Here is a 24,231-nt window from a genome sequence, read left to right on the forward strand (position 1 = left end):
TACAACTTTGTTTAATGTTGGTTTGTGGAGGCTAAATGTATATTTGGACCTGGAAGTTGAAAACAAATTGCCCACACTGGGATTACTGAAGTTGTCTGAATCAAAGTGGACACCTTACCCTATACTGCATTTTAATCACATTCAAAATAAACGTAAACTAAGTGAAAGACTAGGAAGGCAAGCGGGCCAACTCAGAATGGATTGGACAGGACAGATTTTCTTTAAAATCAAGATACATTTTATTTTGTTTCTTAAAAAACAAACATTACAAAAAAAAAAAGATAGAACTAATACAATGAACAAAAAAAGATAAAGCACAAATTTGAGCAAGAAAAAAAATGCATTTCTTAAAAAGAACAACAAAAGAACCAAAAAAAAAAAAAAACATTTAGGTGGTGCCTGCCTGGTACAAATGATTACATGGCTACAGTGAGAATGCAGCTACTGTGCATGGTTAGGAATTTTGAAGCATAAAAACCCATAAATGGAAGCAAACCGGAAAAAAATGGACCTTCTCTGAAGAACACATGCTGGCTTATCAAGTGTAATGAATGCCTTATGTAGCTGACACGGCAGACCTATCACAGTGATCCAATAAGTACATTCTACCAAATGAATAATTTCCAAAATTACAAGCTTCATTTTGTTTTTATTCTCTTGGTTTACTGTTCCACCCACAAAACAGAAAATAAAAACAATAAAACAGCTTTAACCCAGCAAAACATTTGTGATTTCTTAATGTAGAAATGGTAAAATAAAAAAATAAAAAATAAAAATTTTAGTTAAAATAAAATGTCTGTAAATCATTCACTCCACATGGTGAATTGGTGAAAATGTAGTGCCTTACAGATACTATTGGGCAATAAGAATTGCATTTTAAAGGGGAAAAATGAAATCATTTGTTTACACAGGACGGATTCTCTTAATGTACCAGAATCAAATGTCAATAGACTTGTTTCAGAAGCATCATAGAATGTCTTCTTAGTCGAAGATGGGGTGACAAGGTCAAAAGAATGGATGGAGCAGAGAGTGATATCAGATGATCATTATGGGTAGGATGTGATCCATGCTCAAGGTGAATGGAGAGGAAAAAAAAGCACATCTAGTCCAAACCATGTAGCCAGGCCACCAAGGGGGCGAAAAACAAAATTAAACATGGACACTTTACGGGGAATTATCTAGTCTTCCCCAGAGGGAGCTTCCTCCTCTGAGCCACCCTCCTCCTCATCCTCTTCCTCCTCCTCCTCTCCAGCACCCTTCTTTGTCATCTTGGGGGCAGGGGCGGTATCTTTCTTCTCAGCTTCCCCCTCTTCCTCCTCCAAGGGACTCTCAGGATCATCATCTTCCTCCTCTTTGGATGAACTCTTTTCCAGAGCCTTGGTGCTGGTGTGGCCTTTCCCCTTACCTTTCATAGGGCTGGGGTTTACTACAAAGGCAGAGGGGAGAAAAATCATCATTATTTGCGCATCATTTGTACAATTACCGCATAGCCCATAGACCGTTTTCTGAACACTTTTCCCGCAACTTAGGTCAATGAGAACATTTATGGACTTTCAACACAAACAGTTTTGGATCTACAAGAGATTGACATTTATATTTTGACATTGTTTCCACACTGATACAATGGTGTAGGACCCTGAATCAAATACTTTCTTTGTTCATTGGAGAAATCCTTAAACAAAGTTGGAGCGCCAATGTGGACCAACCATATGCTACATTTGTGAAACAATGGCTACATTTACATGGACAAAATTTCTTTAATCCGATCACAGTTCGGAATAAAATTACGATTGGATGCACTGTTTTCAAGGACACAAAAATATTGGTCTGTCATTTATATAGGGCTTTTCTACCTTTATTACTCAAAGCGCTTCACACTGTACCTCATCTACGTACTGACGACGTAGCATCAGGAGCAACTGGAGGTTCAGTATCTTGCTCAACGATACTTCGACATGGTCACAATGGCCGGGGATCGAACCCACAACCTCCAGGTTGGGAAACGAGCACTCTACCACCGAGCCATGCTGCTTGATTTGATCAGGACTTTTGTGTTAATGCATTACACTTTTGAGCGGAACAAATTATTTTGACATGCGCAGGTTGACCAAATATACCGGAAGTAGTCGTAGAAGAAGAAGCCGTAGCGACTTCTGTGTCTACAAAACAGTGCTCCGTCTAGTTCTACTTTAAACGTTAGCGTTATTTTGCGTATTTTTCCTGCTTGCGTTGTTACGTTGAGACAACACTTCCTATAATGGAGCTGCAAATGTTCAGTTCAGTCTTTTCCAAATCTTTATCGACTCACACAACAAACACTACTGTCTCTGCTTGTACTAGATGCCACAAACATGCACGGTAAAGACAGTTCCAAAATGTTGGAATAAGTGTTTTCATGCTCGCCGATCAGATTGACAATACACATAAAATACCTCTCTCGTTTGGAATAAAACCTTGACCGGAATGGGTTGATCGGGTCAGAATATTCCAAATGGAGTGTATACATGAGGCATTTTTATTCCGACCTGGCATTTTATCCTAATAAATGTGTCAATGTAAACGTAGCAAATGATGTCACAATCAACTGCCTTGCTACCCTTTCTATTTGATGTTGACATGAGAAGCCTGTGCTACAGAAGCTACTGTCAATTTAGATGTGTGAAACATTTAATGGAATGGAACTTGTGGAAACTTTGAACAATGGAACTGAAATGTTTGTTGGAGGTACATTGAACAATGGAAATTCTGGCATTCCATTGAACAGAAATGTTACTACTTTCCGATTTCAATGCCATGTGATGAAGTAAATGGTTTGGACATGAAAGGACACCATCAGGCATAAAAGGAATCTAAATCAAAGTTCAATCAAGAGAAATTAAGTTTCAACTGGGTTAAAACTTAAAGGAAAAATGTCCACTACCAAAGAATAAGAGTTACAACACCCACCCTTGAGGGTATAATGGAAAAAAGAAGAATTCTAACTTGTCATCGGAAGGCAACACTTGTTCACAATGTTCACAAAGGTAATGTTCACAAAGGTAAACAACATAATGACACCAATGACGTTGACTTTTTCAAATGTGAAAGCCAAAAGGAAGCAAAAACAAAGGCTTGATGACATTATTGTGGGATTTATTGAAACACACAAGTCAGTGCAGTAATTAATGTCTCATGATGAGGTATATGATGATGACTTGAACTGGTTTAAGCCCAAACTGGCCTCCATGCATGAATTCCAAGCTGAGGTTTACCAATGGCTCAGTCGTGCTCCTATTGAACGTCAGCTTCAATAGGTGAGGAAACAAGTCAGTGCAAGAATTAATGTCTCATGATGAGGCATTTGATATGACTTGAACTGGTTCAAGCCCAAACTGGCCTCCATGCATGAATTTCAAGTTGAGGTTTAATCGTGCTCCTACTGAACGTCAGCTTCAATTGATAAGGAAATAAAGGAGGAAATTCAAAGACAAACAACAGGAGCATCCCAAGCTACGGCAAAGACATCAAGAAGTTCACGTGAAGCAGAAGCTGAGCAAGCCACCTTGTTGGTACGCCAGCCCGCATTACAGGATAAGCTGTCTTTGGATAAAGAAGAGGCTGAACTGAAAGCCAAGAGAGAACGACTTACCTTGAAGACTGAAACAGCAGCCGCAGATGCTAAAGTTAAGGTGCTCAACAGAAATGGAAATTACTGCTGTTATGGAGGACTCACTGTTACCCCAACAAAAGGGAAACACATCACATACTAATTAACTAGAGGAATTTGAAGATGAAAATGAAAACTCCAGTTGTTCCTGTGTTTTACAGGTGCAAATTCAGACCAGTTTCCATCTTTCAAGAATTTGGAGGTAAAGGAAAAATACGAATGTACTCATGATGACGATAATGATGATGACGACGAAGATGATGATTGTGATGGAGACAATGGTGAACTGGAAGAATCAGTAAATCAGTAGATGACAAATTAAGCATTGGCCTTGAAGATGTACCAAAGACAGAATGAATCATACATTCCACATGGCATGAAAGATTTGTCTAGAAAATATAAAGGCATGCGCATCACACGCTACAGCAATGGAACAGACTTGTTAAATCCCAACTACCACCCCAACTGCTAAAAGCACAACTGCAACAACCACAATTGCCATGATCACAAAGCAACAAAGTGGACTTGTCTACGGTCATTCAAAAACAAAACCATGTTACAGAAATGCTCATAAAGGCACAAAGGCTTGCAATGCTCCCATCCAGAGACATCACAACATTCACGGATGCTGATGCTCTTCAGTACTTGAACTTCATATGATCATTTGAATATAGCATCGAAAGCAAAACAGATGATTGCCGTGATCGCTTGTTTTACTTAGAACAGTTCACCACTGGACAGCCACACGATCTTGTGCGCAGCTGTTTGCATATGGAAACCCGGAAGGGCTACAAGGAAGTCAAAAGACTGGTGGACGAGAACTTCGGAAATTACTAGAGATAGACCGATTATGGACCATGCCGATTATCGGGGGCGATATTTGGCATTTTGGCGATTATTGGCATCAGCCTTTTTTATTTATTTTTTTATTTTAAACTGACGGTGGGGCTGGAATGGCCATGTTTTCACTAACAAGTTCTGTGACTATCGCGCATGCGCACTTCGCAATCGCAATGTTCAAATGACACATCATGCAGGCCAAATTGAAACACGTTTTTGTAAAACATTTTATTAGTCCACAATATCTAATCCTATCCTAGGTGATATAATGAGCCTCAATTAATTTTTCTAGTCATGTCCATTACATGTTTCATGTACAGTTTCAAAACACAAACACTTATAATAAGAACAAGTAAAATAAAGCAATGATATTCAAATTAAAATGATCATGTTAATTAAAATACTGTACCTTCTCCCTCCACCATCAACAGAAGTCTAGTGCTACTGGCTCATAGAGGGTGACACCATCCGCTCAGAAGCAACCTACTCTCCAAGATGTCTTTCAACAGCATATTAAGTACCCAAAGGACAGCAAAGATGCTAAAAGGCTCAACAGGGCAGTTGCAGAATTTATCTGTATGGATCAAGTGCCAATATTTTCAGAAGAAAAAGCTATTAGTTATTTTTCCCAAAGTTAATATAAAGAAAGCAATTGACATTTGAGTGTTAACCTGTTTGCAAAAGGTATTGAAAAGTATCGAAATACATATTGGTATGGGTATCGAAACAGAAATTCGGTATCGTGACAACCCTAATTCAAATGCCGGAGCAACTCTGTACGCTCAATCATGTAAACGGGATATTCAAAATGTCTCAGAAATCGGAGTTTTGACTTCAATCCAAATATTGACTGCATGTAAACGTAGTCACAATGGAGATTGGGACAAAATGGAGGAGGAGACACAGGCGTCGTAAAGTCGAAACGTCGTAGGTCGTAATTTGAGGACTCCCTGTACAATACAATACAATACAATTATTTATATAGCGCATTTCACAACAGCTACGGCTGTGACAAAGCAATTTACGTACAATAAAAAAATAACCATAATACAACAAATGAAATCAATAACACAAAACACTGTATACAAAAGACACCGGAAAACAGCCGAATATTTGTCAGTCCAGGTCGGAACAAAAGCCAGAGAATAGAGATGTGTTTTCAAACGGGTTTTAAAAACATTGCCTAACATTTAATGGAGGTCATTCCAAAGGAAAGGACCAGCAACATAGAAGCCCTCTGAGGCTCCGCTTGGTCCTCGGCACCTCGAGCAGCGCCTGGTCCGCAGACCGGGGCTGTGGTGCGGGAAGGTGCGTAGGAGTGGAGGAGCTCGGAGAGGTAGGCCGGGGCAAGGCCATTTAATGACTTATAAACAAATAGAAGAATCTAAAATTAAACCCTAAAAATGCACTGGTAGCCAGTGAAGGGAGGCCAGAATTTGGGTTATGTGCTCCATCTTCCGAGCTCCAGTTAGGAGCGGAGCAGCAACATTATGGACCAACTGGAGACGTTTGAGAGAGGACTGGCCGACTCAAAAAATGCATTGCAAGTGCATTATAGTAATCAGGCCGAGATGTAACAAAGGTATGGATGACTGTTTCTAAGTGCTGATGAGAAAGGAGGGGCTTTACCTTAGCCAGCTGTCTAAGATGAAAGAAGCTGGACAATACAACAGCACTCATTTGCTGGTCAAATTTAAGATCACCGTCCATTTTAAAACCCAAGTCTGAAACTGTTTGCTTTCAAGGTCAAGAGGGTGGGATCTAGAAGAGCCACTGGGACCGAACACTATGACTTCTATTTTCTTTTCATTGAAATTCAAGAAATTTAGTGACATCCAGGCTTTGATGTCCTCTAGACAGGACAAAAGTGGTCTTAAGGAGAAAGCGTCTTTTTTGCTCAGCGGGACATAGATTTGATAGTCATCCGCATAGAAAGAAACCGAAGGATGGAGCCCAGGGGGCATAAATCACATCAAGATATTGACTTACCGTATTTTCCGGACTATAAGTCGCGTTTCCACCGCATACCCCCCCACCCCCCCAAATTTGGCTGGGGGTGCGACGTATACTCCGGAGAGACTTGTGTGAAATTATTAACACATTATTATATTGTATCCCTTTCCTTTTCAAATCCAGCAAACAATACACCAAACAACCACAGGAGGGCGTTCTAAGGCTGCATATAGACCTGCATTACATTTTGACTTTACAACGGGCAGAATAACCTGTAGTGCAGAGCTGGGCAGACCTGTAATATCATTTCACATAAAGAAACAAAGATAAATCCTTAACGCTATTAAAATGCCTGGATAATTTAAACAGTTAAATCATAATATTTTGTTAAATAATTAAAATATCCATCCATCCATCCATTATCTATACTGCTTATCCTCACAAGTGCTGATGCCTAGTATGATAAAAAGGCAATTTGACTATCAATACATCTACTTGCTTTGCCTGTGGTTTTACACACACTTACGGTGCAGACCACATCAAAGAGATAATTACGACCGAATACATAAATATTTTTGGAGACTTGGAAACATTCTACATGGTTGGCGATAAATAAAAGACTTATTTAATCGATCCACGACCCTTTTGGTGAGTTTAAAGTTATCTTACCTTGTAGTGTTGTCCACATTAATTTAGAGAATTTACACTGGCTGAAGCGGGTAGTATAGACCAATTGATTCCGCACCAAGGCGGAACTAAACTTTGGTTCCCCCCAGTCTTTCTGACATACCTGTTGTAAATTCCTCATTAGTGCTTCGTTTATACAGGCATTGGTTTACTGTTTAACTTGTGTGTTTTACACCAGACATGTTTTCGGGCTGCCAGTGGGTCCTTTCTTTACGTTGATTTATGTCGGGCATATTGTTGGACAGCTAAGGGGTCTTAACGAGAGACGTTTGTCGTAACAAATACATGTTACAATTAGAGTATTGCACAATAAATGAGAGTTGTGCATAATGTAAAAGACAAAGAATAGAGTAAAGAATAAAAAATGATGGTCGTTTACCTTTTAATTGCTGTCCTCATCGCTTTTTGCCCTCTTTGGTTCATGTTCTCTCTCAGAAGTGGTTTTTGCCTGGCGTTTTGTGAAGAACTGATTTAATAATGTGGCGACTGTCGATACATTACAGTCATAATCTTTGGCGAGATCAACCAAACACATCCCTTTGTCATACTTTTCTATTATCTCTTGCTTTGTTTGTATGGACAAAAAAAAAAGATTTTCTTCCGTTTTTCTTTTCCTCGTTTATAATTCATGTAAAACTATCATGGCCCGAGGGGCGAATGACGAGGACGCTGCATAGACATATCCATCACAATTAGCCAGGAAGATGCGAGGTAATAGCCAATGGCAGAGCAGCTCTGAGTGTGTTGCGGTCAAGAAACTCTGGAGCTGTGAGTAGCAGCCCATACTGTATTTTAACCTTTCGGATCCTGACATTTCTTTCGTAACAAGAGGCAATATTTTCCTGTTGGGGCGTTTCGTAACTTGAAAATTTCGTATGAAGATATACGTAAGTAGAGGTACCACTGTATATGCATATGTATATACTAGGGCTGCACTATGTCGGAAAACAGTGATATCGCGATTTTTGGGGGGGTTGCGTTATATATTGCGATGTTAAAAATAGAATTTTCACCAAATGACTTAAATAGATTTGTTTGGGAATAATTTGGTTAACTCACCATGACATCATTGTACAGTAAGTATTCCCACCTACGGACCCCTGTCAAACGGAAATTACATCACCCGGAAAAAAAATGTATGCATTAAATTTTCTACTCCTATATTACATTAACGATCGATTCCTGACAACCGAAGTTCCGGTATCCGGAACCCGGAAGCAATAGTGAAGCCCACAGTGAGCGCAAACTCAAGCAGTCCACGCTCTATACTACGGAAAAACTTTGACCGCTCCGTCATCATCAGATCAAACGGAAATTCCTTCACTCGGAAAAAAAACGTATGCATTAAATTTTCTTCCACTATATTACATTGACGATTGATTACTTCCAACGAAAGTTCCGGTACTGGAACCCGGAAGCCATAGGGAAGCCCGTAGTAGCGTAAACTCAAGCAGCTCCCTCCACTCTCACTATGGAAAAACTCTGACCGCTCCGCCATCATCGGATCCAAAACGGCGACATGTAAGTTACTTCTTTGGCATGAGTTTCACTGAAATTGCGAAAGATTTTAAATGTATTCATTTACATTTTCGTCTGTAGTTCATGGCATCCAAACGAAGAAGAATGGCAATGACCGTGAAAGAGAGAGTGAAATGCATCCGATTATGCGAAGCTGGACACAAAGTAAAAAACATCGACACTTGGAGTCGGAAAAACTCAAATCTACGAGAAAAGTCCTGATGTAAAGCTACCGTCCAGCAAGAGAGCTATGGATATGGCATGAAAAATGCTTTTGTATGCACAAGAATCCCCAGACATCAGTGATGATCAGAGGGAGAGTTTCTTGCAATTAGCAACAAAACAGAATGATACGCAGACAATCATTTTTATACAACAAAGAATGAAGCCAACACAACAAATCAAAATAGACTCATTTTTTCCCAAGTCTGAGAAAAATCTACACTAAAATACAGTACAATTTACTGTAGTTAAGTACTGTACTGCATTGGTGTTACAGTATTTACAGTATTTGGACCATCTTTGTTATACTTTACTGTATTTTGTTCATATACCTGGACTTTAAAGTTTAGTTTTTGTTTAATAAAAAAATTGGGGGAAATATTTTTTGGGGCATTATATTGCTTGTATTGTTACACATGTATTTTGTTAACATACTTGCACATTCATACAGGACATGAACCGTAGTCGTTTCCCACATAAGGAAATTCTGTTATAAGTTAAGATTGAACAATGCATATATAATTCCTTACTAGAGAATACTTACTGTATTCATATAATATCGTTTAATCCAGACTAAGGGGGTTCATCTGTGAATGATTGCTGTATATAAAAGGGATCACAGAGGTCATGTCTCTGTAACATAATAAATTATTTAACATTGTATTTCACACTTCAATGTAAACAGCAGCAAAATACTAAACATATTTTAAACAAAAAAATAAAAAGAGCAGGTGCACTAGACCCTTGAGTCATTTAAAAAAATAGAAGAAAATAAAAAACCTCTAAAGCAGCAGCAGAGTTATAAGCACCTTTAAACTAAACTATAAAATTATAAAAAAATTAAAAAGGAAGGTGTACCAGCGCCTGAGTTGTTTCCAAAAATATAACATATAGATAAAAAAAAAACTTTGAGAAACTGCAGCAAAGTTGTAAACTTAAAGAGCAGGTACATTAGTCCCCTGAGTTGTTCACAAAAATATAACAATAACTAAAACGGTCTGTAAAATATATTGCAGCTGTGATTTGTCGGTGCTGTTTGGACTTTTTATCATCAGGAGTTGTGCTGGCGTCTGTAATTGTTTTTCGAGTAGATGAGGTTTCACCTCGGGTCCCACTTAGTTTGAACTGCTCATACAGGAGCTTGTGACGGCAATTGCAGCAACAACGGCGAGGCACTGTTGGCAAAGGATGTTTTATTGTTCTGAATCTTCCTTTTTATAGCCGAAATACTTTCATATTTTGGATGTTGACTTTCTTTTGGGGACTAAATCCAATGCCGCTTCTGCCGCTGTCGTCTCCTCGCCTGTTAGTGTTTTCAGAGCAAACAGTCACAGCAGAGTGGAGGGGGAGGGGTGGTGACTGATTGGCAGGAAGGAGGGGGTGAGCGAGACAGGCTGTGTAAGAGCACGGAGTAGCTTGCTGCTTTTTTGAAGCAAAACAAAAGTTTGCGTGTTCTAAGAAAATAAAAAAGTTAAAACATCGCAGGTCCTACGATGTGATTATTGCGCATGCATTCATCGCAATCGCGATGTTCAAAAGGCACATCATGCTGGCCTAATATATATACATATACACATAACACTCGTGTGGACTGACCAATAGGATAGATTTTTGAAAAAAATATTCACCAAAGTGTTACTTATGAGGTTTTGGCCTGGCGTCAGCAATATATTATATTATTACTTGTATTAATACTGAAAATTTCCCCACTGCGGGATCAATACAGGCATTCTTATCTTAATACACGTTTAACCTTATTGGCCACTCTTTCTGACTGACTTGGGGCATAGTGTACAGTAATTATTTTCCAGTATCCGGTTCAATTTATCGATTTTGATTTTCTCTCCAGAGTCCAGACATCCCCACAGACTGCAATGATTGCTTTTATTTCACCACGCCGAGTATCTGTCTGTGCTTCTTTCCGCATGACAGAGGAGCAACTCCACGTTTACCCGTGCAAGTGTGTAGCCAGCTGTGTTGAGTATTCAAGGGTTAAAAAAAAGTAAAGTACAAGAATATCTGGATCACGGCCAATCACATGAGGGTCCCACTCGTCACAATCTCTAAATGGCTGGGACTGATATGCATGTTCGTTGAGAGAGGCTTTAGACTCGAGGAGACCTTTTTCCATCCTCCATCGGCAGGTTTCACTTTGTACAACCTCACATTTTTTTCAATTGCACCATTGTTAAATTAGTGTGCCTGGGCATCTAAATTGTGTACGCTCTAGAGCTCTGGCCGTTCACATCACAGTCCACGGACTCAAATGACTCAAGAGTGGTCACATTCCCTACACACGAAGAATTTTAGTTGCAAACATTGAACACATTCACATTTTAAGACGGTCGTCCCCGACCAGATTTGTAGCCTATTATCGGGACAAATTCACTCTTAACACACTTCAGACAAAAGTATAATATTATAGGACAATCTCATAAGACATAAGTTGGTTGGCGATTTGACATACTTGATTGGGAAGGGGCAAAATCTGGCCCAAAACAGCCAGATCGTCTTTATATGTGTATTCAGACTTACCTGTAGCCTTTAATCTGGGTTTGGGAGATTTCTTCTCCTTCTCCATTCGGCCTCGTCGAATAACCTTCTTGCTTCTCTTTTTGGAGTGGCCATAGTCACTGTCATCGTCATCTTCCACCATAAAGTCCTCATCACTGCCAGATTCATCAGCTGCACAAAGAGAGTAAGGGCTACGTCAAAAACCTGTCCTCATGTTCCTCCATGAGCCATCACTTTACCGTGGTGGAGGGGTTTTCATGTCCCAATGATCCTAGGATTTAAGTTGTCTGGGTGGCATAAAGCCCCGAGCAAACAACTTAGTCACCCATGGCAAATAGATCCTAGGTGGGGGACAGACAAAGCATGGCAAGAGACCTCTTATGATAAATAAAAATGTTGGACCCAGTTTTTCCTTGACCGGATGCCGGTCATTGGGGCTCCCCCCTCTGGAGCTAAGCCTGGAGGTGGGGCTCGTTAGTGAGCGCCTGGTGGCCAGGACCGGTGGGGCCCGGCCGAGTTTAGCCCAAAAAGGCAATGTGGGTCCCAATTCCTATGGGCTCACCACCTGTTGGAGGGGCCAAAGGGGTCGGGTGCCCTGTGTGTTGGGTGGCAGCAAGAGGCAGGGACCTTGTTGATTCCCGGCTACTGAAACTAGCTCTAGGGACATGGAATGTCACCTCTCTGGCAGGGAAGGAGCTCAAGCTGGTGTGTGAGGTAAAGACGTTCCGACTACATATAGTCGGGCTCACTTCTACACACAGCATGAGCACTGGTACCAATTCTATCAAAAGGAGTTGGACACTTCCACTCTGGAGCTGCCCAAGGTCAGAGGCGCAGAGCAGGTGTGGGCATACTTATTGTCCCTCGGCTTGGCACCTGTTCACCCCGGTGAACAAGAGGGTAGCCTCCCTCTGCCTTTGGATGGGGGGGATGGTTCTTGACTGTCGTTTGTGGTGTGTTGGCTCCGATGGTGAGGGAAGATGCTGGTCCGACCTGGCAGACCGACGTAATACGTAAACGTATTTTGAGGGTTTGCTGGGAACGTCTGGCAGAATGGGATGCTGTAAAGCTCAAGAAAGGCCTTTAATGGGCCTTTTGCCATCTGGGACTCTGGAGGCAGCTGACAGATACCGACAGATATGAAATGCAGCTCCGGCGGTCACCAAGGCAAAAAAGTGGGAAGAATTTAGCGAGGCCAAGCAAAACGACTTCCAGACGGCTTCGAGGAAATTCTGGTCCACCATCCAGCGTCTCAGGAGGGGGGAGCAGTTACACTGTGCATAGTGGAAATGTGGTGCTGCTGACCTCGACTCAGGATGTTGTGAGTCGGTGGGGAGAATACTTCGAAGACCTCCCCAATTCCACAGACGGATGGATGGATTTCCTCAGGTATCACTTTTCAAATACCCAGAGAACAGTACCATCAGTGATATACCACTTTGTACATCAAAAAAGTGATGTTAAGAAGCAATAATTGGCTGGACCTTACCACAGGATTAGTACCTTGGTGTACTTACACGAACAGTATGACTGTAAGAAACTAGTTTATAAAACAGGAGCATCAGTAATTTATACCTGTCAACCCCGGGCTGTGCTGAATCTGAAAAACATTGTAATTTGCCCGTATATTTCTTTATATAATCTAACACAGTATCTATATATAATCTTACACAGTATTTATCTCTGAGTGGGAGAGGTGGGGGAAACGGAACGGACATCTCTATATAGAATCTTACAAAAAGTTTATCGCTCAACAGGGGGAGGGGTTTGGGGGGTTGGGGTATGTGGCGGCGGACGCTATGCTCGTGAAAGTCGACCGAAGTTTGCAGTCGGAATCGCTAACAAATGCTCCGGATTAGAGCCGAAATGGGCAAAACGAGATTGGTCTAACAAAAAACGAGGTTTTATTTATTTATTTTTTCCCCATGCAAAAATTGTTATACAGCATACACAATTTGAAATGATAAAAAAAAACGTATAAAATACGGGGAAAACGTATGGTAATTTACTTTGCCTCAGCAGGGTCGGAAAATTAAGGAGAAAATGTTAGTTGCAGATGACAGCCCGAAAACAAATATTCTTAGTTAGGGATGGTGGATTCGTCGACTTTATCTATTATGTGAGTATTCGCCGTGGACCCCAAGAAAGTGATGGAGAAATGAGGAAAAGAAAAAAAAGAAAATAGGTTTTTTTTTTGGTCCATACCAAAAAAGCACGACATAAAACAAAAGTATGACAAAAGGATGCGTTTGGTTGATCTCGCCAAAGAATATGACCGTAATGTATCCACAGTCGCCACGTTATTAAATCAGTTCTTTACAAAATACCACGCAAAAAAAACTTCTGAGAGAGAACATGAACCAAAGAGGGGAAAAAGCGATGAGGACTGCAATTAAAAGATAAATGACCATCATTTTTATACTTTATTCTATTCTTAGTTTTTTTTTATATTATGCACAACTCATTTATTGTGCAATGATCTAATTGTAACGTAATGTATTTGTTACATGTTTTGATGCATTTGTATCCTTTATAAAACATTTATGTCTGAATTTTGGGGTGCTTGGAACGGATTAGGGCATTTACATGGAAAACATGTCTCTACTTACAACATTTTATCATTAGGAAATTTCTTCCAGAACCCATTAATTTCGAAAGTAGGGGTACCACTGTACTTTCATTGCTTATAACGTCCAAAAACGGTGATCAATTGGCACCAAAATTAGTGGACATCCCTACTAATGCCCACTTCAACATATCAGAAGGATTAACCTCTCTGTGGCTGATTTATATGAGAATGAGGAAATGTGAAAGTGAGCGGAGCTACATAGATTTATGATGGGACGAACGCACACTGCTTCTTTGCTAAAAAAAACAACAACAAAAAACACTGCTTCTTTGCTGGTCACGGTTAAGACGGGCGAGGCATTAAATACCAGTCAGAATATTTACAGAGACAGAAGTGGGAATGAGGAGACGTGCACATTTATTTGGAATGGCCCCAGTTTTTTGACCTACAACACAACATGCCATCCAATTTGGAACGTAACAGCCGAAATGGTGCGTTCCAATGCGGCCACACTCTGCTGAAAGCACATGTCGCTCCGTGATGATGTGCACGTTCAAGACTGCCCAGGTGTTCGATGAGGTCTTAGCTCACTCTCACGCTGCAAGCGGTGTCGGGACATGAATGAGCTCAGCTGCTCATTAACACATAATGCTCAGCTCAGCTTTTCATTCACACATAATGTAGTAAGCATGTAAGTATAAATGTTAACATCGTCATCTCGTCATTCACAGGACATGAACACACAATTTAAAAATATTTTTGACATTAGTGGGGTGGCAGTTTAAAACTACTTGCTCACAGACACATTTTCAGAAATATTGTAGTAAAACTTCAAATATTTACTTGGTTATTTCACATTTGAGGGGTGGGCAGACACTTTAGAGACCCACCCCTCTGAATATAAACAAAGTCAAATTTTCATAATACAAAGTATATTATCTACAGATATTATTTTCTTTAATGTTTTTTGAGATTTCAATGTATGATATGTTTTTGCACAAGGTAAAACCGCAATGTACTTACGGTCAAGGTAGGCTTCCTCTTGGTCCTCATGCTCTTCATCCTCACTGCCTCCATCACCCAGAAGGATCTCCCTTTGTTTTGACACTGCCTTAGAGGCTGCCTGACGTACTGTTCGTTTTCGACTGAGATCCGTGTCATCGTCACTACAGTCTGCAAAATAGAAAAAAATAAAAAAGACAAAATTATGGTGTCTAATTAGTGCAATGTAGTTATTGTACAAATTCCACATGCATGTTCCTATTTATTTTCCACTATTGCAAAGGAAATTATGCTAATTTACACCTTGTGGAACTAATAAATGTTATATCTAAATATTTGTTGATAACTATAGATCCCTGTTCCAGAAAATTCAAACAGGAATTAATCCAGGGAAATGTCCTGGGTCCAATTCTCTTTAGTTTATACATGAATAGTCTTCCTGAGATATGTCCAGGAGTCAATTTGCAAATGTATGCTGATGACACTGTTATTCGTGTAGCAGGTAGTAACTCGTGGTAGTCACTCAAAAACTGAACTAGAGTTTGAATAAGATCTCTTCTTGGCTCAAGGACTCCTGTCTCACCCTTAATACACAGAAAACTAAGTGCATGTGCTTCTCCATCACACAAACCAAAAACTCAGCTCTGCAGATACAAATAAATGGTGAAAGCATTGAACAGGTGTCAGTGGATAAATACTTGGGAATTATTTAAGATTCACAACTGAACTTCAAAAGCCATGTCACAACAAAAATGTGTAAGACTGTTAGAGCAAACAACTGTTTCAAGCTTATAAGAAAGCTGCTTGACTTGTGAATGCGCACACATTTTCCAGCCCTGAAGGTTTTACACCAGAAGAAAAAAAATCGATTTCATCATTGTAACCTTTTGTCTAAATACAGTGTTTTATCATTCACACATTTTTGCCATTTTAAGAAAGTGAACCTGTTTTTTCATTGCCTTAATGGACTAGCTCCAGCCCCTCTGTGTGTGTATATATGAGATGGCTGCAGAGCTGTGGGGGCGAAAAAAAGAAGAAAAAAAGAAAAGTCACCTGAGCGGCCAAAAATGGAAACTGTATGTATGTATGTATGTATGTAGAAGGACTGAATTTGCCAAGTCTGCGTTACCCGTGAGAGAAGCCACGCTGTGGAACTTGCTCCTTGTCAAACTAAAATCTGTGGCAAGATTAGACAAGCTTGTTTAAAAAGCACAAATAATCATGGATGTGCCAAAGCAAGTGTACACATTTGCCAGGCTTCATGTGTCTCTGTTTTTAATCCTTTCTTTTTACTGCATAGTGTAAATACTTTGTAGTAGGGATGGGTATCAAAAATATTTTATCGACACTACTATACTTAAAGACACTGCTTATCGATCCGGTGCCTTAACGGTATTCGGTTGACTTGGCAGTGTCAGACCACTACTGTGTCTATTTTAACATCGCCAGTTTTAACCATCTAGCAGTCCCGGTGAGAACAGTGAAGAAACGCTACCTATCTTCTGAGGTGGCTGCAAATTTTATCGAGATCTTAAAAAGCACTCCTGCTGACATTTTACCTGCACCCTGTGATCTTATTGTTGACAATTTTAACCTAAAGCTTAAATCATCATTAGATTCAGTAGCTCCACTTTTAATTGAAACAACAAAAACAAAGACTGTATCCCCGTGGAGAAACAATCGATCAAAGCGATCAAAACATCAAAGGGAAAATGCAGGAGTGCAGAGAGGAGGTGGAGAAAAAGTAAACTTACAGTACACTATGAAATTTTATGCGAACAACTGAAATCCTACAATAAAACAGTCAAACTGGCAAGATCTTCCTATTTCTCAAACCTCATTACAGTCAATAAAAACAACCCCAGAGTTCTCTTCTACACCTTTGAACTTTTAACTAGTTCTGATTTTAATAAGTCCCCACAGAGACCAACAGACACTCTCTGTGAGGACTTTGCAGACCACTTCAGAAGTAAAATCGATGACATAAGATCCAGTTTTTTAGCCCGTCAAAACACAAGTTTTAATAAACCTGGACAATCATATTTACATGAGGAAACACTGGAATGTTTTGCCCTGGTTGATGCAAGGACACTTGGTCGAGTTTTCTCCCAGGTAAACCCAACAACCTGCCTTTTGGATCCAATTCCCACATTTCTTTAAGACATTTTATGGATTTTTTGAGGAACAAATTTTAAATATAGTCAATGGCTCTCTTCAGACGGGTGTCTTCCCCGCTGACTTTAAAACGGCGGTGGTGAAGCCCCTTCTGAAGAAGAGCAATTCTGACCCGAGCGTTTTTAATAATTACAGACCTGTATCCAACTTACCGTTTTTAAGTAAGATTTTAGAAAAACTGGTTTTCATCCAGTTGAATCATTTTTTAAATACAAATAATATTTTGGAGAAATATCAATCTGGTTTAAGGATGAACCACAGTACGGACACTGCTCTTTTAAGGGTTTTAAATGATATTAGGTGCACTGCAGACGTGAGAAATCTCACAGTCTTGGTGCTACTGGATCTAAGCGCTGCTTTTGATACAGTAGATCACCAAATTTTGGTGATGGCTGTGTTTGTGAACGATAGATGGTGTAATCCTGGGCACATCACGATTAAGGAGCAGCTTTGCAGCAGGGATATTGAGCTGGTAGCTGTTGGCATGAGGCCATTCTACATCCCGCGAGAGCTTAGTCATGTGATCGCGGTGACCGTCTACGTCCCACCAGCTGCCAGCAGCGACACAGCCTGTGATGTCTTGACTGCAGCAGTGAGCAGGCTACAAACACAGCACCCAAATGCCCTGATACTCATCTCTGGTGACTTCAATCATGCCTCCCCTTCCTCCTCTCTGCCTTCATTCACACAGTATGTCACCTGCCACACCAGAGACAATAAAACACTGGACCTTTTCTATGCTAACACCAAGGAGGCATACACATCACTGCCCCTCCCCCTGCTGGGCAAAGCTGATCACAACCTGGTGGCTCTCCAGTCAGTGTACAAACCTTTGTTCCGCAGGCAGCCAGCTGTGACCCGCACGGTTCAGAGAGGGTCTGGAGAGGCCGAGGAGGCCTTAAAGGACTGCTTCAGCACAACTGTGTGGGAAGTATTCAGCGATGCTCACGGGGAAGACATTAGTAGTCTAGCGGACACTGTTACAGACTATATAAATTTCTGCATGGAGAACACCATACCCACCAGGACAGTAAGGTGTTTCCCCAACAACAAACCCTGGATCACACCAGACATAAAAGCTCTCCTGAAGGAGAAGAGCAGGGCTTTTGCGTCAGGCAACATAGAGGAGCAGAAGACTGTGCAGCGCCAGCTGAGGAGGAGGATCAGAGAGGGGAAAAGGTCCTACAGGAAGAGGATGGAGGAGCAGCTGCTGCAGAATAACGCCAGGGGAGTCTGGAGGGGCCTGAAGACCATCTCAGGCCACGGACAACCCAAGACCCGGACTGGGGGGGGCCTGCAGTGGGCAAATGAGCTGAATCTCTTTTTCAATAGGTTCGATCAGATGCCTGCCTCCACTCAGTCTCTCCTGCTGCAGCCACCACCTACTCCTCCTGCTGGGCGTGTCACCCCCTCCCCCCTTTTCTCCACAGGCTCCAGCTCCCAGCTACACCAGATAGCCACCACTCCCTCCTGCCCAGTCTTGGCCTTCACAACATCTCAGGTGAGGAACCAGCTGAAGAAGATGAAGGCGAGGAAGGCAGCGGGTCCAGATGGCATCAGTCGCCAGCTCCTCAAATCCTGCGCGGTCTGCGCAGGATTGTCTAGCTGTGTGGAATTGTCCAGCACATGTTCAACCTGAGCCTGAAGCTGGGCAGGGTCCCCCAGCTATGGAAAACATCCTGCCTGGTCCCGGTGCCAAAGACCCCCCACCCGAAGGAGCTCAACAGCTTCAGACCAGTGGCGCTGACGTCTCACCTGATGAAGACCCTGGAGAGACTGGTCCTTAGTGCAATTGTGCAGTCCTGCACCTGAGCTCATATCGTGCAATACCCAATATTCCCCACTACTGTAATACCGTGCAATACTCAACATTCCCCACTACTGTTAGTCTAGTTTTATTTTTATCCAATGCTGTTCCTTACATTTCACTACAGCACTGCAGCACTGTCACTTACTTAGAGTATTTTTCCTCTGTACTATGTACAGGCCAAAATGAGTGTTCCTCATACTTTTTATGTAGATGTATGTTGGTGTGTATATACATGTGTATATACACATGTTACTGCTTATGTTTACATAGGTTTGATCCCGAATGTTTGCCGTCAATGTTATACATTAATGGCTACATTATGCCGCCGTCCCTGTGTGACCTATATCTTTGCTGCTGTAACAATGAAAATTTCCCCACTGTGGGATCAATAAAAGACAAAACTGAGGTTTTAGTTATAGGTCCCGAAGGTCAGAGAGAGAAGCTTTTACCAAAACTACACATTTTTAATCCCTCACATTGTGTGAAGAACCTTGGCGTCATTTTTGACTCTGAGCTCAGTTTTATTCCTCATATTAAAAATGTAACCAAGATTGGTTTTTATCACCTTAAGAATATCGCCCATTTCTCACCTTAAGAGTCCGCTGTCGTTTAGATTACTGTAATGCCCTGCTCTCTGGCCTCCCGAAAAAGAGCATTTCACCACTGCAACTACTGCAGAATTCAGCCGCTCGGGTGCTGACGAGAACCAGAGGGCGGGAGCACATTACGCTAGTTTTGAAATTGCTGCATTGGCTCCCTGTGTGTTTCAGGATCGATTTTAAGGTTAAAGGTACTTTTATTCGTTTATAAATGTGTTAATGGTCTTGGGCCATCTTATTTATCTGATTTGCTTTTATCATACCAACCCTCGCGGATCCTGAGGTCCTCTGGCGCCGGCCTTTTATTTATTCCAAGGGTGAGGACCAAAATGCATGGCGAGGCTGCATTCAGCCATTTTGGTCCTCACCTTTGGAATAGCCTGCCAGAGGACGTCAGGTCTGCAGAGACTGTTGATATTTTTAAGAGGAAGCTCAAGACACACCTTTTTAGTTTGGCTTTCAACAACTTTTAAATAATTTATCTTTTCTTTTGATTGAAGATTATTTTTTATCTTATCTTACTGATTTTAGTTCTTAGACTATAATACTGTTCTGTCTTTTAGTTTTGTTGCTCTCTGCCGTTGTCAGCTTTTAGCTCCAGTGTTTCCTCATGGGGGGGCCTCCGCTTTGAGGGAGGGGTGGCTGCCCTTTCCGCGGGGGCTGTCATCGCAGGGACTCCTTGGGTCTGGGTGGCCGGCGGCCTCTACACTTTGTGTGGGGTCCGCCTGTCTAATCCGGGCCTCTATGGTGGTGGCGCCCCTGTGGCCGTGGGCTGTCATTCCCCTCGGCGCGGAGAGCTCCCCTTGGGTACCCTTTCCTCATATGGTTTCTCTGTGCCTTGTCATGTCTTTTTAACACATCTTATCAGGTTGTGCACTTTGTGTGGGTGTGTGTGAATGATTGCTGATGTACTAATGGATATCTGTCTTGGGTTTGTTGGGAGGGAGGGCATGAACGGATTTTTTTTTTCTTTTTCTAATTATCTATTTATTTTTTATTATAATTTTTTTTTAAATTTTTTATTTTGCTTTGAATGTTTTACAGCACTTTGAGTTGCATTTTTATGTATGAAAAGTGCTATACAAATAAAATGTGATTGATTGATATTCTTATCTGGGTTTTCTTTTGCTTATACAAACACCCAAACAAAATTTTAGAACTAGCACTCCTGACAGAAAACGTATAAAAATATATATTTTTAAAAACTGTTGGACTATGTACTGATGGAAGGGAGTTTTAATTCGTCACTAGAATCGTCACTAACCAGGTCAGTACAGACGGACTCACATTTTGCTGAGAGAAACACGCGCCACATTCTCATATGTTTGTTCACGGGGCTGACTATACACCGGGGCTGCTTTGAGTGGACAACACTGACTATGAGCTCATCTCATTCCTCTATTGCCCATTCAAAGATCCTTGCTCCTCTGTATAAATAGCACCTCCAACCAAAAATGTCATCGAGGAGGGAGGAGATGACAAAGGGGCAAGGTGAGAGGAGGAAATGTTTTGGGGTAACCTGCCTGATGAGCCAATGGGAAGGGTCATGTCAGCATATGTGGTTGCAGCTGTATGCAGCCGTCATCACGCAGAAGGCGCATCGCAAAAACCAACATTATATCCCTTGATATGAAGTAGAGAGCTTTCTAATTCCTTCTTTTTAACTTTTGTTACTAACCGGAGGTAAATAACCGGCCAAGCAACTATAATAGTCTCCTCGTTGTCGTCATTTGATGGAGACGTCTACTATAGATGAGGTCATGTCATTGACGCATGTCACAAATTGCACTGTCTGTGTGTCAGAATTATTACTAGCACCAAAAATGTCCACTTTTTGTTTAATGTGGGACTAAATTAAAGTCAAATAACACCGTTACGCTTCACAACTTTGCAGATTCACTGGCACTTACTGGTTGCCATGACAATGGAAATCTACAACCTTTGAGTGTAATTTATGTACGTATTTTCCGGGCTATATAAGCCGCACCCACTCTATTTTTAATAACATTTTGGAAAAAAACTTAAATAAGCCGCACCTTTATATAAGCCGCACCTATCTATGTTGAAAACTTTTATATTTACTGCATTTACAGAACGATTATGAACTCTAAATGTACATGTATGTACCTTAGCACATTCTTTCCTAACGGTGCCTTTTAACAATGCAGCAATGTTGCTGATTAAAACAGAAGAGAACCAAGAGAAAATAAACAGCACTTATCTTCATTTCACTGCCGACTGCCGCTCCAGTTTGTCAGCTAATGTCCACCAGACTCCACCATCTATTGTTCTACTACATTCTACATATGCACCTCTTGTTTTAAATTAATTAGGCCAGCCAATCTAACACACGACGTGCTAAATCAACAATAGCATTTCACATCGAAACAACAGAACAGACGTAACATCAACCAATCGCATTCATGTGCACTTCAGGCACCTCTAGGAAAACATAAAATCATCGCATTACAGCACCTAATGCAATAACCACCCTAGTCTATGGCGCCCTCGGCTGTTGAACTCCTCCACCTGCAGTCACATCCAGTTAATGGGAGATGTATTGTATTGAATTGTACTGTCATTCCGGTTAGAGCGCCCTGAGCGATGGAAGAAAAATCCACAGAATAGCTGCACCGGACTATAAGCCACATGGCTCAAAATCTAGGAAAAAGTCGCGGCTTATAGTCTGGAAAATACGGTATGTGTATTTATTTACATATAAACCTTGATGGTTAATTTTCTTTTGAATCTTGGTGAAGTGAATATTTTGTGAAAATTCATTTCCGGTTTGGGTCACATATGCCGGATAGAGTCAGACAGAGAGAGCTCACTGGAAAGAGAGACAAGAGCGTCATGTCGTGTGATGGACTTTTACTCTCTGTGATCTACTACTGAGTTACAAGCCGCACACGGTATATTTTGTTTATTTAGTGAATCTTTGAGTCCGAGATGATTGCAAATACAGTGGAAATTCTAAGTTGTAGTTTTCACGGTGTTCCATAATGGATGATCAATAAAATTATTTTTGACATCAGTATGAGGTGAGGTTCTAGTAGATATATTGCTTGTGCTGCAAATGTGTGTGACGTAGGAAGGAGTACGTTCTCAACGCTGATTGACTGTCGCCGCAGAAGATCTGATGGTCCTAAAATAGTGGTGACGAACACTAATTTAGCGATGATGGAAATGTGGGTATAATGACGATGACGGACTGACGATGGTCTGAAATATCCAGTGACGACCTGTAATTCAGTGATGTCGGAAGTGTGGTTAAAATAACGATGAGTGACGGACTGACATTACAGTTTTGGTTCGGCTTGAAATAATGACGGACAGACGATGACGGCCGAGTGGCCCGGCCACTGGCGAATGACAATTGAGGGCAAAATTTACTCGACCATCTGTGGCAGCAAAGTATTTTAACTGCAATTGCAGCGTTCACCAATATGGAGGCGCTATATCAACAGCAGTGCACCGCGATGACCTCAGGCAACTAACTGAGGAAGAAACACATTGAATCTTGTTCCCCCCCGACTAGCTGGTGTTATCGGCGTCCTAATTTTACCTGGTGGATGGAACAAACGGTTAAATCTTGCCTGTTTTATTTGCATCCAAGCATGTCTTGTTTAAGAAAAGGTTTCCTTCATGTCAGAGTAACGTTCATGATTTTTACCACTGCAAATACGGCAGGCAAAATCTGCCACTACTTAAAAAAAAAACGACCTTGCAAGGAGGAAAGCCAAGCGTCCAGGTGAAACAGAGCAGGTAAATAAATGTAAGAGTCAGTTAAAATGTAATAATTCATGGTGGTGACAACATGTGGAAATTTGTGTCAGGTCTGAAAGTAGTTCACAAGGGACTAGTGATAGCGAGGGTCAGAATGCAAGACAGGATGAGTTGGTCAGGCGAGGGTTACTTAAATTTGTTTCCATTTGTTTGGAGCGTAACAACGCAATGCCAACGTGTACGTGATTGAAACATTTTTTGTTCCTCTTTCTGGATCTTCTCAAAAAGAATGAGCCAGGGGCTATGACAAACAGTGGCTAAATCAATTTACCTGGCTCAGGCACACTGAGGAAGGCATGCACTGTTATTTATGCGAAAAGCACTGTGCCCCAACATAGCAGGAAAAATCAACTACAGTGCAGGCTGGACGTATTAAAAAGACATGAGGTGCCACTCACAAAGCAGCAGAAGAGAAAGATATATATATATACACACACACACATATATACACACACGAACGCACGCACACACACACACACACACACGCGCACACACACATTACTGTATTTTCTGGACTACACGTCGTTCCAGAGTACAAGTCGCACCAGTCATAAAATGCATAACACAGAAGAAAAAAACATATAAGTCGCACTGGAGTATTAGTCGCCCCCCCCACCCCACCCCCTCTCGGAATCCAAGTTGTCTCTGTCTCGTAAGGTGTCCATATAAATCAAATTAATAAAATTGTCGAGTGTCAATGATGTAAATACATCAACACGTGCATACCGCCAGTTGTAAACAAGTGCACACAGCAGAAAAGAAAGGACAAAAAAAAAAAAGGGAGAACTGCATAAATGGCGGTGACGCGCCGGTTCGTGTGTTCAGGGCGGGGAGGAGGAGAGCGGCATCACGAAGCAGCTAAAAAGCGGACAAGAAAGTCCAAAGTATGGACATATTTCAACAAAAAGTC

The 24,231-nt window shown here is 41.3% G+C and overlaps 1 protein-coding gene across 1 annotated transcript in view; it reads right to left on the reverse strand.

Moving 5' to 3' along the window:
- Positions 1-215: 215 nt before the first annotated feature.
- nucks1a (nuclear casein kinase and cyclin-dependent kinase substrate 1a) overlaps positions 216-24,231 on the reverse strand; it is a 77,287-nt gene continuing 53,271 nt past the window's right edge. Inside the window, exons 6-8 of the mRNA XM_086040437.1 lie at positions 14,973-15,122; positions 11,402-11,551; positions 216-1,426 (exon numbers count right to left, since the gene is read on the reverse strand). Of these exons, the coding sequence (XP_085896563.1) occupies positions 1,179-1,426; positions 11,402-11,551; positions 14,973-15,122 (548 nt within the window). The 3' untranslated portion in view covers positions 216-1,178. The remainder of the gene's footprint in view (positions 1,427-11,401; positions 11,552-14,972; positions 15,123-24,231) is intronic.

Source organism: Filicampus tigris, chromosome 9, assembly GCF_054856515.1.
Source record: "Filicampus tigris isolate MCC_2025a chromosome 9, RoL_Ftig_1.0, whole genome shotgun sequence".
Taxonomy (NCBI): Eukaryota; Metazoa; Chordata; class Actinopteri; order Syngnathiformes; family Syngnathidae; genus Filicampus; species Filicampus tigris.